At 37.9% G+C, this 17,689-nt stretch overlaps 1 protein-coding gene across 2 annotated transcripts; it reads left to right on the forward strand.

Annotated features, from left to right (window-relative positions):
- The first annotated feature begins 102 nt into the window (after window positions 1–102).
- LOC124873137 (putative helicase mov-10-B.2) lies at window positions 103–17,552 on the forward strand. Of its 2 annotated transcripts, none has more exons than XM_047373662.1 (22): window positions 103–250; window positions 985–1,166; window positions 1,964–2,057; window positions 2,384–2,531; window positions 2,679–2,901; window positions 2,994–3,077; window positions 3,257–3,419; window positions 3,518–3,675; window positions 4,241–4,429; window positions 4,503–4,621; window positions 4,697–4,893; window positions 5,092–5,195; window positions 5,853–5,950; window positions 6,042–6,140; window positions 12,912–13,017; window positions 13,590–13,704; window positions 13,791–13,982; window positions 14,159–14,227; window positions 15,793–15,918; window positions 17,114–17,202; window positions 17,286–17,384; window positions 17,469–17,552. In XM_047373662.1, exons 2-22 carry the CDS (start codon window positions 991–993, stop codon window positions 17,530–17,532), a joined length of 2,712 nt encoding a protein of 903 aa, XP_047229618.1. In that variant the 5' UTR covers window positions 103–250; window positions 985–990; the 3' UTR covers window positions 17,533–17,552. The 2 variants fall into 2 exon arrangements, with proteins under 2 accessions (XP_047229618.1, XP_047229619.1); XM_047373663.1 differs by having other exon boundaries at window positions 4,515–4,621.
- Window positions 17,553–17,689: the final 137 nt, after the last annotated feature.

Below are 17,689 nucleotides of genomic sequence, written 5' to 3' on the forward strand. Positions count from 1 at the left end.
ACCAACATAGAGCATCAATGTGGGTTAAATGTAAATAACTAATTTAGATAACAAAACAAAATAGAAAATTGTTTTAGAAATCATCAACCTGCAACTGGAGCATTCTAGAATATTAAATGAAAACAATCAACTAGGTTTGCTGTTGCTAAGATATTTTAAAATTTCAAACATACATTAATTTCTAATCCGACCAACAAATTTAACTTCAGCTTCAATTTCAACTGAGATATCCACCTCAACAAACTAAACAGTAAGTATATATTTTTGAGAGATCATGCTGCATATGTTTACATTGACTGATATTTCTGTACACGTGTTTTAAAGCTTCCGAACAAAATGCAACTTTCAAATATTTAGTTAACTTTTTAGAGAGTAGTCTATTTGTGTTTAAGACATGTAAAATGTGTGTATGTCAGGCCAAATTCAGAAATACTGCCACTTTTTATGCTTTGAGACATTTGTTTAAATGAGTTTATTCTCAAGGCTCCTTGTGAAACATAAAAGCTATTTGTCTGTTAGCACCTTTGCTTACATTAAGGAGTTTAGGCTAAAAGGCCTTAGGTTCTATAGTAACTATTGTGAATGTGACTCAGACATATGTTTTAATTCATTTTTACAAACACAGTCACATTGTCCATGTTTTAAATCTATCCAAATAACAGTTTATGTTTCAATTTCCATTTATTCAACTTGGGACACAATCAGGTTTTAACATGTAAACAAACACTACCCCTATGTGCTGTAAAAAGTATTAAAGTTACTGGTAATATATTGTTTATTTACATGTATGACTGTAATAGCTTGATTACATGGATATTCTCTTAAGATTGAGCATAAACATTTTACAAGTTTCTTTAAGTACCTGTCACTTTGGAGTTTCTTACTCCAGAAACTGAGATATTAAATATTACAAACACAAAAAACACTTGTGGGCTTTAAAACTGACTATTTTATTCAATATAAAATTATCCCCTCTTTAACCAGAATAAAATGGATGAAGCTGAAGATCAGAAACCGAGGTCCACCACACAGACAGAAGAAGGAGCATCAGGGGGACAGAACCCGGAAATCACATTTACTGAAAAAGAGATGGCAACACAGGCCTTCCAAAACATTCAGCTTCGTCAAAAGATGGCAAGGTTATTTCAGCAATACAGGAATAAAGGGTAACCAGTTGAAATATTATAATTTAAAATTTTGCATAAACAAATTGCCTCTAATGATTGTGATATTTGAACATTTATTTACATGAGCAATCAAGAATTGGTCAGAAAGACTTTCATTATAAGGGTCAGATTGGTCAGGGCATCAACCTTGATGTTATTAATATTATAAATGTTGGTGGTAATGCTGTTATTGTCAATAGAGTTATTTTACACATAATTTATACACCCATGCAAGATATCTGTCATCACTTTGTCCTCGAATAAATGTATGGCTTTCACTTTATTGAAACTCTTTTCACTCATTGTATATTTAAAGTATGGAAATTCCATCTTTGTCCTTTATCCAAAGTTACATCCCCCCACATAGAGTTGTATAAAACAGATAAATGAATAAAATAAAATAAAACAAAGTGTTTACAGGTATCATGCCATAGTCCCTGTCAACTAATATTGTTGACACAAAGATTGTAATTTTTTTTAATAATCTTTACAATGCTATTTTTTTTAGGATCCTCGTCGTATTGGGTAAAAGAAAATTAACAGGAATTATTTCATAATGAATTACATATTGACATATAGAAAGAAAGTGACCTTAGGGTAGCAGTTTATTGAATGCTCTTTTTTTTGCACTTTCATGTGTTTGCATGTTTCAGTCCAATCTTTGAATCCTTGACTCACCATAGATTATAGGCCTTTACAAAACAAACACAAAATATGCTCGGTAAATAATGGGTGTCTTTAGCAGTGCAGTCAAACCCTGATGATCAGATGTCTTATTTAACTTGTCATTTACGCAGGCCTGAACCAATCTTCAAAAAATATCAAGTCAGAGTGACTTCGAATCCACATGCAGTGAAGGACAAAATTTCTGTCACTGTGACTAAAAAGGAGGTGAGACCAAGCTGAGTAACTTATGAAATAAAGTTTAATTCAATATGTTTAAAGCATTAGTTCAATCCTCCCAAGAAAATTTTAATATAGGCTAATCAACTGGTCATGTTGGATCTCTTATGGGTTGACAAGCAGCCTGTCAAACCTGCACAGGCTCAACATATAGACATTTATTTCCATACTAATTGTGCCATTTATGATCTTTAGTGCGGTCTTTAACAATGTACACATTGTACTGCATACAGTTCTTTTCTGTTTGATAACATGCATTTTTCCTGCCACTGATAATATTGAATGTATTTTGTGAAATGTTCTCTCTGACACAGAAAGTTGTGCTATTAAGCGTGGAAAACAATGGCACCAAACAAGTATATTTCACCCTTCAGACCTTTGATTTTGTGAAAAACATTTTCACTGTCAGAGACTGTGATGGAAACATTATCAAAGCGATCAACGACCACCTTCTCAGGCCACGTATGTGAACTTCTGACACAAAATACAAATTCCACAGTCATTCACATATTGCAATTTTTAACTCTGGATTCACAAAGCAAATAAACCCAAATGAAATGTTTAGTTAATTAAATGGAAAATGTTTTTGCCCTCCTATTTTGATTCCAGGTGAATCATACAAAATGAAAATACATTTTTTCTCTGACCACTCTGGCCTCTATGAGCAACTGTTGTTCTTTAAGTTTGAAAGAGGCCATCAGCGTTCAGAAACATTTGACATTATGCGCCTCTTGGAGGTCATTCGTCGAACACCTCAGAGTAAGGAGGACTCTCATGCAGGGTCAAATGTAGTGAAGAGGTTTAAGACCACAAGGAAGACACCTCTGACAGGGTAACCAGAGAAACCCTTTGCTGTGTGCCACTCCTTTTACATGTAGACCAACTGCTTGCCCAATGTAACTTGTTTGTCCTCTACTTCTGCAGCTGTGAGACCAATCTTACACCAGTGGTGCATCTCAGGAAGTACAGACTACCCAAGAACATAGCAAACACAGAAGAATTAAATAGGTATGTTCAGTTTTTGGTGTAATCACACTATAGTCTTTTCTGGCCCTGAAATATTTATAAATGGGATTGATTAAATTAAAACAATTGTCTACTGTAAATAATTGTTGCCTAAGGCTGTAATTGTAATATCTAGTGATTCTAAAGGCCGTCACCTTTAAGATATCATTGGGATTTTTCAGGAATTTGGAGGAAAGGGAACTTAACTGGAGGAACTATGCTTGGAGATTTCACGTGCTGCTTCATCTCGAGGAGTACGAGATCTGCGCAGCTCTAACGAAATGCAACCGAGATGAAGTGCTTCTGATCACTCACCAAAGCGAAAATTATATGCTGCTTTTAAATGTAACACATCTCACTGAGTCACAGAAATATAACAACTTACATTCTCTTTTTACCTTAAAAAAATCATGTGTTAAAATGTTTTGCTAATGTTGCATTAGGCAGATGATATCTTAAACAACTGTAATGTTGTGTTAACTGGATGCGACGTACTGGTGACTCCTTTGAACGAGCAGAATGAAATGGAAGAAAAGATACCATACAAAGGATGGGTCGAAGATGTGGATGAGGAGCAGATCTACTTGAGATTCGATGAAATGTAAGAGCCTAATGACTGAAAGTAAACTAACCTTTTCTTTATAATCCTTTCTAATTTGAGAATATTAATTTAGCCTCCATCTGCAAAAAGTAGCCATATTAATTAAATTAATTTAACCCTTGTGTGGTGTTCGGGTCTGTGGGACTCATTTTCATTATTTACTGAAGGAAAAATTATACAATTATTTTAAATTAATTGTAAATTTGTTTCCACTCATATCATGATTTTAATTAAGTGTTTGATTGTGAGGTATTAAAAATCACAAAATGCAACGGGTCCTCCAGACCCAGAAACATTGACTGAATAAAAACAATATGAACATCACACAAGGGTTAAATGGTTTTCCAACAGCCCAGTAGATTTAAATATTTAAATGTCTATGTGTAAGACATCAACAAAAGCTGTACTGTTAGCAGTGGATCTTTTGAAACTAATGTGTCAAAAAGTGGAACATTTCCAGAGATTTAAGCACATTTGCAAGACTTAGTACATCAGCCATTGTTTCTTTCTTTTTGACATATTCTGTTGTTTGGTACTAAATCTGTTGCTTTAAATTTAAATTCAGCTTCCCAGAAGATTTCATCAAGGGTGTGAGGTGCAAACTTGTATTTTTACTCCAACGAATGCCACTGCGAATGCAGCACAGAGCAGCAGCGCTGGCATGCAAACATGGACTGAAAGGGCTACTCTTCCCTGTTGGACAACATTCTACACAACATTCATGCCTCATGCCTGTGGCCGCAAAATTCGTCAGGTCAGCATGTAATAATGGCAAAACAACCTCTAGAATCAGTTTGCTTTGCCTGTTAACACTGAAGTAACTGCAGTTGCATCTCCAGGACACCTATGCTTGAAAACAACCCAGAGCAGCAAAAAGCGGTTCGACATATTCTAGCCCGTTCTGCAAAACCTGCCCCCTACCTTATATTTGGTCCGCCTGGCACAGGTACTCTATGAGCTTTTGCATCCTAAGACCATCCTGTTTTAAGTTTAATACAATAGTTTTTCTCTCATCCATCAGGCAAAACAGTAACCTTGATTGAAGTCATCAAGCAAATTGTGTTAACTCAAGACTCCAACATCCTGGTTTGCGCACCCTCCAACAGCGCAACGGACCACCTCTGTGAGAAGATCCTGAAAGAAAACATTGTCCCACATGAAGTGTTTCGCCTGTACTGCTTAAGCTACAAAGTGGATAAGATCCCTGAAATTGTTAAGGTCTGGACTCTGTCCGGTTTTATTATGTGTATGACAACTAAAATGAAGGACAGTAAAGACAATATAACCAAACATGTTTTTTAAAGGAAAAATTTGCTTTAAACCTCTTGTTTTGCATGGGAACTGTATTCATATTTATTTGTACTATACATTCCTACTATATGTACTATACATATGTGCTTTCTCTTTTAACTATAGATGCACTGCAGCTTTAATCCTGCAACAAGCACTTTCGAAATACCACCCAAAAAGGACCTGATGAGTTACAAGATCATGGTCACCACCCTTCAAACTGCCGGAAGGTATTACATTTTATTGGGAATTTCACAATCAGGATTTTTTTTTGTTCCAAATACCAGTCAAAGTTTAGTGTTACATGGTGTACATTAGGACTGTGATACTCCCACTTGTAACATCACTGGCAAATTGCAACTGTTCACTGTGGGTGTGAAAAAAAATCCTAAACCGGAAATGAGCAAGAGGTGAAAGAAAGTGAGTTTTGTGTGCATGTTATTGGAGTGGGACAGTATTTCAGGTTTTTTTGGCCAACTTCTGCTTCAGAGTGATTACTCATTTGATGGTGGCCCCTTTTTAACATTAGTTCGCACATATTCTTAGTGAGAAGGCCTGGATTGATTTACTGAGTTGATAATCAGATCTGTAGTATCACTAGCCAATTTCCATTACCTAAAGATCTGTTGAACCTGATTTGTATAGGTTGAATGTCTATGTTTCCTAATTGTCACATCTTCCCCATGTTCATCATGAAGGTTTTATTTGTAATTTCTTTGGTCCTTTTATCTTTTGCTGCAACCAATATAAAGTTTGGCACCATTTGCAGCAGGCTGAAAATTTTTGTTAGGGTGAGAACAAAATGAAATGTGATGTTTATCCAAACTGCTGTTTATCTAATGATTAATGTTAAATTACTGAATTTAAATATGTATGTTTTTTTACAGGCTAGTGACGGGCGGAGTTTCTCCAGGCCATTACAGTTACATTATTGTGGATGAGGCAGGCCAGGCTGTAGAAACAGAGTGTTTAATTCCAATAGCAGGTGAGATTATGTGACTTTTTTACTTAAATTCCGCACTTATACCCCACTAGTACATATTTTATAAAATGTGCCTTAAATGGATTCCTAACAGGATTGCTGAAACCACTAAGTGGCCAGGTTGTTCTGGCCGGAGACCCGAAACAGTTGGGCCCCATCATCCTATCAAAGATAGCACAAAGAAATGGATTGGGTGAGCAACATGCATACAGCGTTTGCCAATGTGTAAAGGTGTAAATGTATTATCAAAATATGTCGTAAAGCATGCTGGGATGCTTTGGAGTTACATCTGTGTAGATATTTTATTGCTTTTGAATGGGTTTATTTGTTGATTTACAGCACTTTGGTGCATATCAACCTGACATTTCATAATTTCAAAATAAAAATTCTAGATTGCCATGTATTGGTAACCAAAGGAAAATCAGATAAATGAAATCAGATAATCAGAAAAATTTGCTCAAGTAAATGGCAAATGATAGTACCAAAACAACAAATAAGTTGCATTAGAAAAGGCTAAAAAATTTCCTTTATTGTCCATCAGTTAGGGAAATGCTAGTGTGCCAGCAGAAAAGGGACAGGCAAAATGGAAGCATGCAAATTCATGCAAAGGTCAAAATATAAAAACAAAGGCATATAAATAAGTGACCGTAGGGTAAGAGGCAATTTACCACAAGTAATATTATACAGTACAGTTAATAAAATGGGATACTCAGATTAAAAGAAATGTGCAACTGAGTAGGGCAATTAAAAAATTTTACAAAATGTGCATGTATATTTGTGCATAAAACAACAGCAACACACTATTTATTAGAAATGTACAAACTGTGCAAAAACCACAATGGATGTAAACACTTATTGAGTTTGTTGGGTGCAGTGATGGCTATAAAGTCTATCAGCCACTGGGAGTAGTGATAATGCTACTCTGTGCACCAAAGATGCAGCAGCCTGTCATAAATGGAGCTCCCCAGTTCTGCAACAGCTTCATACATAGGGTGGGCAACATAGTCCACGAGTTAAGTTGATTTTACTAGAATCCTTCTGTCTCACACCACCTGCACCGGGTCGAAGGATAGAGCTGGCCTTCCTGATAAGCTTATCTAACCGCTGATGCCAAAAAAGAGCCACAAAGGTCTTCAGGAGTGCCCTCTTCATTCCAAAAGATCTCAGTCTCCATGGCAGAAAGTCTGATCTGTAAGAGAATCAGTGTTGCGACTCCAGTCCAGTTTGTTGTTCAGGTGAACACCCAGTTACTTATCTAAATGTTGTAGGACAGTAGCTTTTTAGCATCGGAGTCGGAGACCCCTCCTCTAAATGTTCTGGGTCCACAAGGCGAGAAAGCTACAAAAGTACAACTAAAGTAGCTGATTGCTGTGTCCAAGCATATTAATAGAAAGGTGAGTGGAAGAAAAAGGTGTGGGAGGAAAGCAAGCAAAATCCATTCAATAACTTGGGGAAAGTTCATATGGACTGGACTGGGTTGGACTCATTGCATTAATTCAATTCAATTCAATTCAGTTTTATTTATACAGGTCCTTCTCAAAATATTAGCATATTGAGATAAAGTTCATTATTTTCCATAATGTAATGATGAAAATTTAACATTCATATATTTTAGATTCATTGCACACTAACTGAAATATTTCAGGTCTTTTATTGTCTTAATACGGATGATTTTGGCATACAGCTCATGAAAACCCAAAATTCCTATCTCACAAAATTAGCATATCATTAAAAGGGTCTCTAAACGAGCTATGAACTTAATCATCTGAATCAACGAGTTAACTCTAAACACCTGCAAAAGATTCCTGAGGCCTTTAAAACTCCCAGCCTGGTTCATCACTCAAAACCCCAATCATGGGTAAGACTGCCGACCTGACTGCTGTCCAGAAGGCCACTATTGACACCCTCAAGCAAGAGGGTAAGACACAGAAAGAAATTTCTGAACGAATAGGCTGTTCCCAGAGTGCTGTATCAAGGCACCTCAGTGGGAAGTCTGTGGGAAGGAAAAAGTGTGGCAGAAAACGCTGCACAACGAGAAGAGGTGACCGGACCCTGAGGAAGATTGTGGAGAAGGGCCGATTCCAGACCTTGGGGGACCTGCGGAAGCAGTGGACTGAGTCTGGAGTAGAAACATCCAGAGCCACCGTGCACAGGCGTGTGCAGGAAATGGGCTACTGGTGCCGCATTCCCCAGACCTGGGCTACAGAGAAGCAGCACTGGACTGTTGCTCAGTGGTCCAAAGTACTTTTTTTGGATGAAAGCAAATTCTGCATGTCATTCGGAAATCAAGGTGCCAGAGTCCGGAGGAAGACTGGGGAGAAGGAAATGCCAAAATGCCAGAAGTCCAGTGTCAAGTACCGACAGTCAGTGATGGTCTGGGGTGCCGTGTCAGCTGCTGGTGTTGGTCCACTGTGTTTTATCAAGAGCAGGGTCAATGCAGCTAGCTATCAGGAGATTTTGGAGCACTTCATGCTTCCATCTGCTGAAAAGCTTTATGGAGATGAACATTTCATTTTTCAGCACGACCTGGCATCTGCTCACAGTGCCAAAACCACTGGTAAATGGTTTACTGACCATGGTATCAATGTGCTCAATTGGCCTGCCAAATCTTCTGACCTGAATCCCATAGAGAATCTGTGGGATATTGTGAAGAGAATGTTGAGAGACTCAAGACCCAACACTCTGGATGAGCTAAAGGCCGCTATCGAAGCATCCTGGGCCTCCATAAGACCTCAGCAGTGCCACAGGCTGATTGCCTCCATGCCACGCCGCATTGAAGCAGTCATTTCTGCCAAAGGATTCCCGACCAAGTATTGAGTGCATAACTGTACATGATTATTTGAAGGTTGACGATTTTTGTGTTAAAAACACTTTTCTTTTATTGGTCGGATGAAATATGCTAATTTTGTGAGATAGGAATTTTGGGTTTTCATGAGCTGTATGCCAAAATCATCCGTATTAAGACAATAAAAGACCTGAAATATTTCAGTTAGTGTGCAATGAATCTAAAATATATGAATGTTAAATTTTCATCATTACATTATGGAAAATAATGAACTTTATCACAATATGCTAATATTTTGAGAAGGACCTGTATAGCGCCAAATCACAACACATGTTGTCTCAAGGCACTTCACAACAGTCAGGTACATACATTCCTATTAATCCTAACAATTGAACAGTTCAGTCGGAGTTAGCTTTTTATTCAAATTGGATAAAAAGTTTTTCTGTCTAAGGAAACCCAGCAGATTGCATCCAGTCAGAGACTTGCAGCATTCACTCCTCCCGGATGAGCATGTAGAGACAGTGGACAGTCACTGGCGTTGACTTTGCAGCAATCCCTCATGCTGAGCATGCATGTAGCGACAGCGGAGAGGAAAAACTCCCTTTTAACAGGAAGAAACAGAGAACAAAGAAGCACTGATCCAGGAGTAAAAGTAAATGTTAATGGATGTAGCTCCTTTAGTCGTTTCACCTAGAAAGAAAGAACAGATAAACTCTGAGCCAGTTTTCAAGGTTAGAGTCTGAAAGAGAGCACATACAGTTAGTTACAGTTAAGCTTAGTCAATTGCCATGTCTAGGAGAGAGAAAGAGTTAAACATTAAAAGACAGGGCTATGTGGATCATCGGTAGAGGGTGAGCATTAAGTTGTTGCCAGCAGAAGCTCGGACAATTCCCCTCTCCAGAAAGGTGTCACAGGTAGACACAGAGCCAGCCCAGGTGTAGCTTCTAGGAAGAGAAAAGAGAGAACAAGGTCAAAAGCTGAAATAACAGCAAATAATGCAAAATTGGAGAGTAGTGTGAGAATGTAGCAAAGAGGGTGAAAGTGGTCATTATTTCCTCCAGCAGCCTAAGCCTATAGCAGCATAACTACACAGATAGTTTCAGTTCAGATTATTTAGTTAAACTCCGCTTATTTACAGCAATGTCGTCTCAAGGCAACCCACAAAGGGTCAGACTGATGGTCATTGTTATACTAAAAACCACAAGGATTGGGATACCTCTCTCTGTCAAACTGATCACAACCATCGGAAAAGAAAAGGGGTCACACAGGGAGCAGAAATGGAGGGTGTGTTTGCACCTCAACCATAACTGAGCCGGTTTAGGCTAAACCTGACTCCCCCTTACTCCAACCAACAGGGAGGGAAGAAGGCTCCCTCCCTGATAACCTAAGCCACTCTAACTATAAGCTTTATTAAAAAAGGAAAGTTTTAAGCCTAGCCTTAAAAGTAGACAGGGTGTCTGCCTCACGGACCAAAACCGGGAGCTGGTTCCGCAAGAGAGGAGCCTGATAACTAAAGGATCTGCCTCCCATTCTACTTCTAGAGACTCTAGGAACCACCAGTAAACCTGCAGTCTGAGAACAAAGTGCCCTGTTAGGAACATATGGAACAATCAGATCTCTGATGTATGATGGAGCTAGATCATTAAGGGCTTTATATGTGAGGAGGAGAATTTTAGATTCTATTCTGGATTTAACAGGGAGCCAATGAAGGGAAGCTAAAATAGGGGAAATATGATTTCTCTTTTTAATTTTCATCAGAAGTCTTGCTGCAGCATTCTGAATCAGCTGAAGGCTTTTAACTGCTTTTTGTGGACATCCTGATAGTAAAGAATTACAATAGTCCAGTCTTGAAGTAACAAATGCATGGACTAGTTTTTCAGCGTCACTCCTGGATAGGATATTTCTAATTTTGGCAATGTTCCGGAGATGAAAGAAGGAAACCCTAGAAACCTGTTTAATATGGGATTTAAATGACATGTCCTGGTCAAAAATAACACCATGGTTTTTTACTTTATTATCGGAGGTCAATTTAATCCCATCCAGGTTAAGTGATTTACTAAGCAGTCTCTTTTTTAAAGACTCCAGTCCAAAGACGACAACTTCTATCTTGTCTGAATTTAGAAGCAAAACATTTTAAGTCATCCAAGTTTTTATGTCTTCAAGACATGCTTGTAGTGTATTTAACTGATTGGGCTCATCAGGATTTATGGATAAGTAAAGCTGAGTATCATCAGCGTAACAGTGAAAATTTATTCTATGCCGCGTGATAATTTGACCTATTGGAAGCATATATAGAGTAAAGAGAATTGGCCCAAGTACTGAACCCTGTGGTACTCCACAATTAACCCTGGAGTTTAAAGATGATTTATCATTTACACGAACAAACTGGAATCTGTCAGACAGATAAGATTTAAACCAGCCTAGCGCTGTTCCCCTGATCCCTACAGCATATTTCAGCCTTTTTAGGAGAATATTATGGTCGACTGTATCAAAAGCAGCACTGAGATCTAACAGAACCAGAAAAGACACAAGTCCATTATCTGAGGCCATAAGAATATCATTAGTGACTTTCCAACCTCTCCTCATCAAATGCAAGATCAGTGCAGCTGGCCTGTAGCTGCTGAGGTCCTTCAGAGGTGTGGTCTTTGGCACTGGTACCACACTGATATCTTCCACACCTGTGGCACTTTCCCCAGCTCCAGGTTCATGTTGAACATGTATCCCATGTTGCCACACATTTGATCTGAGCAGCACCTCAGGGGCCTGGAGCTCTGGCCATCCGGACCAGCAGACTTTTGCTATTATTAAGCAACATTCTCAGCTTGAATTGAGTACTTATTTCAAACATTTTGAGGATATGATATGAAGACTTATACGTCCATTCATTTTATATTATTAATTTTTTCGATGTCTTGTTCGTTGGTTTATAAGAAGAAGGCTTATCAATTGTGTTTGATTCTCATTGCTCATGATTAAACTGCTGTGATGAGGATAAGAGGGCGTCCAGGCTATGGTTAATGCGAGGATCTATAAAAGCACCATCACTCTGAATAATTGTGCATAAAAATATACAGTATTGTGCAAAAGGTTTGAATCCTCCATTTTGCTTTGTTAATATGTTGCTTCTAAGCTTTCAGGATACTTTCACATTTTTAGCAGCAGGTTCTGAAAGCCTTTGAATGCTTTACTTTGAACTTAGGCTACTCTGTTCACTAATTTTCAGTATCTGACCATTTCTTATAGTTTTATTTATTTATTTGTTTATGTCACTTGACTCTGACATCTGACACTCGGGTTTAAAAAGGCTGCTAAACTCATGGGATGAAACATAATTACATCTACTCATAATAGACAATTTAGCAAATGAACAAAATACTTAGAGCTTTTTTTGCCTGTCACAAAGACAAGATTACTTTCAATTTCTTTAAGACTGCAACTAGATTTGGTCTGGTCCAAGCACCTGATAGAAAATGATGATAAAATTGTTAAATAAGGCATTGTTTTTCATCAAAATAGCATCCCACTGTGGTTAAAATATTAAAAGTGAAAAAAGTATGCATGAAGATGTCTGCTGGTGGCTAAATGTGGATAAAACGTTTTTAAGGTTTATCAAATGGGCTGACTTTCAACTTCTCGGTTAAAGCTCCATTTGGACTAGATGTAAGAGAAAATATGGAATACTGACTGAACATTAAAAAGATTACTATTGACATCCAATACAAGGGAGGAAGATAACTGGCTCGTATTACAATCCTGTCAATGCAGATAAGATTTTACATTAGTTTTTGTTTTCCTTTAAACTCTTATATGATTGTCATGATGATGGTCAAAACCACACATGGATGGATGGACGGACGGAACATTTAGAGGACTAAGGTTAAAACACTGGAAATAAATGTGCAAGTGTTCTATTTGTTTTTTGTTCGTTTTTTTAATACTAACATTTTTCAATAGTCAAATTCCAACCTTTCTAGACTAAAAACCCTGATAAATTGTTCTGGAAATTAGACAATCAGGGAACCTAAAAAATGGAAAAGAAACAGATAATTTTAGCTATAAATGCAGCAAACTATCATTTGTAAGCTCAGTCTTTGCCTTTTATGAGATGCAGTATGTACTTTCAGGAAAGTGTGACTTATCATGTGTTTCACTAAGAATAACAGTGTTCACTGTTTGCAGGTGTTTCCTTGCTGGAGAGGCTAATGATGGAAATGAATGTGTACAAACCACACAAGACAACGGGCTTCAACAGCCGCTTTGTGACTAAACTGCTGAGGAACTATAGGTCTGCTCTTTGTGAAGATTTTCTTTGTGCCAAAAATGAGTTCACCTCTTTGTCATTTTAAACTTCCTAAATCCTATTTCATCCCAAACTATTTCCACATGATGAATCTACAATTAACATTTTCTGCATCAGTTTTTATTTATTTTAGATTAATTATGGAGATAAATAATCAGGTGATTCTATACTATATTATGAGGATTTTCTATTTAAAACTGCTGACAAATATTTTGGTTCCGATCCCTGTTTGAACCACTAGCCTCTTATGGGTTATGGTCAATTATGACACTCATGAACCAAAATGGATTTGAACCAACTCCTGCTTATGGCAATTATTTATTAGAGTCACACAATAATTTCCTTGGGGTAGAAAATAAATAGAACATAGAAAATTACTTTAAATCAATGCTTGTCAAAGTATGTATAAAATGATTTCAAGGTGGCTCATTTTCATACTAGGAAAAAGTTGTGTAAGAAACAACCAAAAGAACAAAATAGTATAGTAGTGAAAGCCAACACCTCCTTCCTCCTCAAGACTGGTCAAACCTTTCCACATCTTCTTTCCTTTTTCTTAGATCCCATCCTGCAATTCTGAAAATTCCCAATGAGCTGTTCTATGATGCTGAACTCCGGTCTTGTGGTCATTTTGAGGAATGTTTATACAATAACTGGGAACTCCTGCCTAGGAAGGTAATTACAACCTGAACAGACAATACACTGCACAACCCTCAATTTCCCTTCACTTGTTACCTCACGTTTTTTTCTCTGGGAATCAGGAATTTCCTCTAATGTTCCACGGGGTGGCAGGCATTAAAAAAAAGGACCTCCACTGCCCATCAATTTACAATATCGCTGAGGTGGATGTAGTGAAGGAATACTTAAAATCCCTAATAAGCTATCGTCACAAAATGGGCCTGAACCAAATTGAACCAAAGGAAATTGGTATTATTACTCCATACAAAAAACAAGTAAGTATTTAAGCACCGTCATCTGTTTGAGCTTTTAACTTTACAATTGCAGAGGAAATGTTTAGTTAATTTAGCTTTTTACTGGTAAGGATCCATTTTTTTCTGGAGAGTATTTAATAATTTAGCAGGACTTGTAATTATCTTTGACCTCACTATCCTATTTTATGTGCTGACAGGTGGAGAAGATTAAAGCGGCCCTTTACACAGACAAGGATCTAGCCAAAAGAGACTTGGAAAATGTCCAAGTATGACCTTTGTCAGGACTTTTTACAGTTTTGCAAATATATAAATATACACTCACCGGCCGCTTTATTAGGTACACATTGCTAGTACCGGGTTGGACCCCCTTTTGCCTTCAGAACTGCCTTAATCCTTCGTGGCATAGACAAGGTACTGGAAACATTCCTCAGAGAGTTTGGTCCATATTGACATGATAGCATCACACAAATGCTGCAGATTTGTTGGCTGCACATCCATGATGCGAATCTCCCGTTCCATCACATCCCAAAGGTGCTCTATTGGATTGAGATCTGGTGACTGTGGAGGCCATTTGAGTACACTGAACTCATTGTCATCTTCAAGAAACCAGTCTGAGATGATTCCTGCTTTATGACATGGCGCGTTATCCTGCTGAAAGTAACCATCAGAAGATGGGTACACTGTGGTCATAAAGGGATGGACATGGTCAGCAATAATATTCACGTAGGCTGTGGCGTTGACACGATGCTCAATTGGTACTAAGGGGCCCAAAGTGTGCCAAGAAAATATCCCCCACACCATTACACCACCACCACCAGCCTGAACCGTTGATACAAGGCAGGATGGATCCATGCTTTCATGTTGCTGACGCCAAATTCTGACCCTACCATCTGAATATCGAGGCAGAAATCGAGACTCATCAGACCAGGCAACGTTTTTCCGATCTTCTATTGTCCAATTTTGTTGAGCCTGTGTGAATTGTAGCCTCAGTTTCCTGTTCTTAGCTGACAGGAGTGGCACCCGGTGTGGTCTTCTGCTGCTGTAGCCCATCTGCCTCAAGGTGCGACATGTTGTGCGTTCAGAGAAGGTCTTCTGCATGCCTTGGTTGTGACAAGTGGTTACTTGAGTTACTGTTGCCTTTCTATCAGCTTGAACCAGTCTGGCCATTCTCCTCTGACCTCTGGCATCAACAAGGCATTTGCGCCCACAGAACTGCCGCTCACTGGATATTTTCTCTTTTTTGGACCATTCTCTGTAAACCCTAGAGATGATAGTGCGTGAAAATCCCAGTAGATCAGCAGTTTCTGAAATACTCAGACCAGCCCGTCTGGCACCAACAACCATGCCATGCTCAGAGTCACTTAAATCACCTTCCTTGCCCGTTCTGATACTCGGTTTGAATTGCAGCAGATCATCTTGACCATGTCTACATGCCTAAATGCATTGAGTTGCTGCCATGTGGGGAAGTGGGGGCCTAGTGGTTAGAACAGGAGGTTTGTGTTCTGGAGGGGACACAAGGGGCCGGGTTCGTATCCCACTGACTGCCACTCTGGGTCCCTGAACAAGACCCTTAGCCCCAGAATGCTCCCCGGGTGCCGCATAATGGCAGCCCACTGCACCCTGTAAGGGATGGGTTAAATGCAGAGGACAAATTTCGTTGTAATGTACATGTGCAATGACCAATAAAGATGATTTAATTTTATGTGATTGGCTGATTAGAAATTTGTGTTAACAAGCAGTTGGACAGGTGTACCTAATAAAGTGGCTGGTGAGTGTATATATATATATATAAACTCTGCATAAACTATGCATTTGTTCCTTCTTTCTGCAGGTTGGCACAGTCGAGATCTTTCAGGGTAAAGAGTTTGATGTGATCCTGGTGTCCACAGTGCGCAGTAATCCCAGACTGACTGCACCTAAACAACACTTCACCTTGGGCTTTGTGAAAAATGAGAAGGTGAGAAAATATCCCATTGTCCCCAGTGTCCATTTGCACTTTTAACAAATTATTTTATTTCTCCTGCAAATTTATTGCTTGAAAACATTCATTGCCAAAGTGGTGCTAGAAACCAATATAGTGTCATCAACCTTTCCTTGCATCTCTGGTAAAAATGTGTAACAAGCCTAAATGTATCTTTCATTGCAACAACATAACCTCACAGAAATTTATCTGATTTAATAAAAACTCCTGTAAACGTTTTCAATACTTCTCAATATATTCAAGAGTTGTTTTTTTTATTTAGCTTTGAAAATAGTGGACCTTATAATGCAAATAAAAAATACCCAGGTAGGTTTCACATCAAACAGTTCTTTTTGATAGGATTCAGTTGATTGTTTTTTTAAAACAATGTTTTGTTTTAATAAAAGGCACTTTTTATTTGTTTATTGTTACTTTTGAGCCTATTGAGGAAACTTTATTGAAAATGCTGATGAAAACATTAAATTGACCTCTAAATGTATCTGCACACAAAGTAAAGATGTGTAAAACCTTGAAAATAAATGTATTTTTTATTGTAGCAACATAATGTCACAGTCAGAAAAATTAGATACAAACTCTCAGTACATTTATTAAGTGTGGAAAAATGTCCCACGTGTACATTTTTAACAACAAATCGCTTAGATAGATCACAAAAAGCACATCTACAACTGCTATAAGAAAAATGTAATTGGAAAATGTTTTTTTTTATTTAGATTAATCAGACAGTTTAGGAACTTTTAATAAGTCCATGATTTCTTGTTTTCCTCAGATATAAATATGATTTAACACAAACTATTTGTTTCTTGGTCTCTATTCAAACTCAGCAGGACTAGAAAACATGCCAATCAAATAAGAAATGTGTATTTCAATATTTCAGAGCACTCCAAAATGGGCCCATATTTACATTCAGAATAACAATGAATTATTTCAAAATAACTGGAACTTTGTCAAACAAGGATATTAAGGGAGCTAAGAAAAAAAAATCTCCCAAGCTTACTATAAGAAAATTATGGCATTTGTTTTTTCAAATTATACAAATGAGATAAAAGATTAATTCATTTGATGGTTTTTTCCACATGTTTATAATTGAGCAACCAGTATATGTGGGAGTGGTGTATATAAAATCCCAATATGTCCCTGTACTTTAATGTTAACGGAACCTGAATCTCCTCAGAGATTCAACGTGGCCATGACTCGAGCCAGAAACCTACTGGTTGTGGTGGGAGACCCCAGAGTCCTGGAAATTGATCCAGTGTGGAACAAGTATGGCTCTGAATTTACATCCAACTATGCCAGTAAGCAAAAATCAGTCTGACATGCCTGTATGCTACCTTTTTTTTTTTTAGGTTTATTCATTACTGTTTACAAGAAAGAGCATATCGTGGCATCATGCTCTCTGATGTGGAGGCAGACACAAAGGTTGCTGCCCCTCCACCAAACCTCTGGTAAGTAGCAGAGTCACAGACCTAGACATTGTACTATATGATGATGTCTGCAAGCACATTTGATAGTAAATGTTTGTGTTACAGCCAACAACAGGAAGTTAGACCAAAGACTACATTCAGCTGGAAGAATCATTGGAATTCAACATAAAATAAATTTCATCATAAGCATGTTTTAGTATTTGATTTAGTTTGAAGTCAAACAATACCTTCACCAACTGTTGTTTGTTGCATATTTAATGTGTATGTGCAAGACATGCCATTTTGCATCATTCAGACGTTCTAGCACACCACACAACTACTGGGTT

Source organism: Girardinichthys multiradiatus, chromosome 8 (assembly GCF_021462225.1).
Source record: "Girardinichthys multiradiatus isolate DD_20200921_A chromosome 8, DD_fGirMul_XY1, whole genome shotgun sequence".
NCBI classification, from domain to species: Eukaryota; Metazoa; Chordata; class Actinopteri; order Cyprinodontiformes; family Goodeidae; genus Girardinichthys; species Girardinichthys multiradiatus.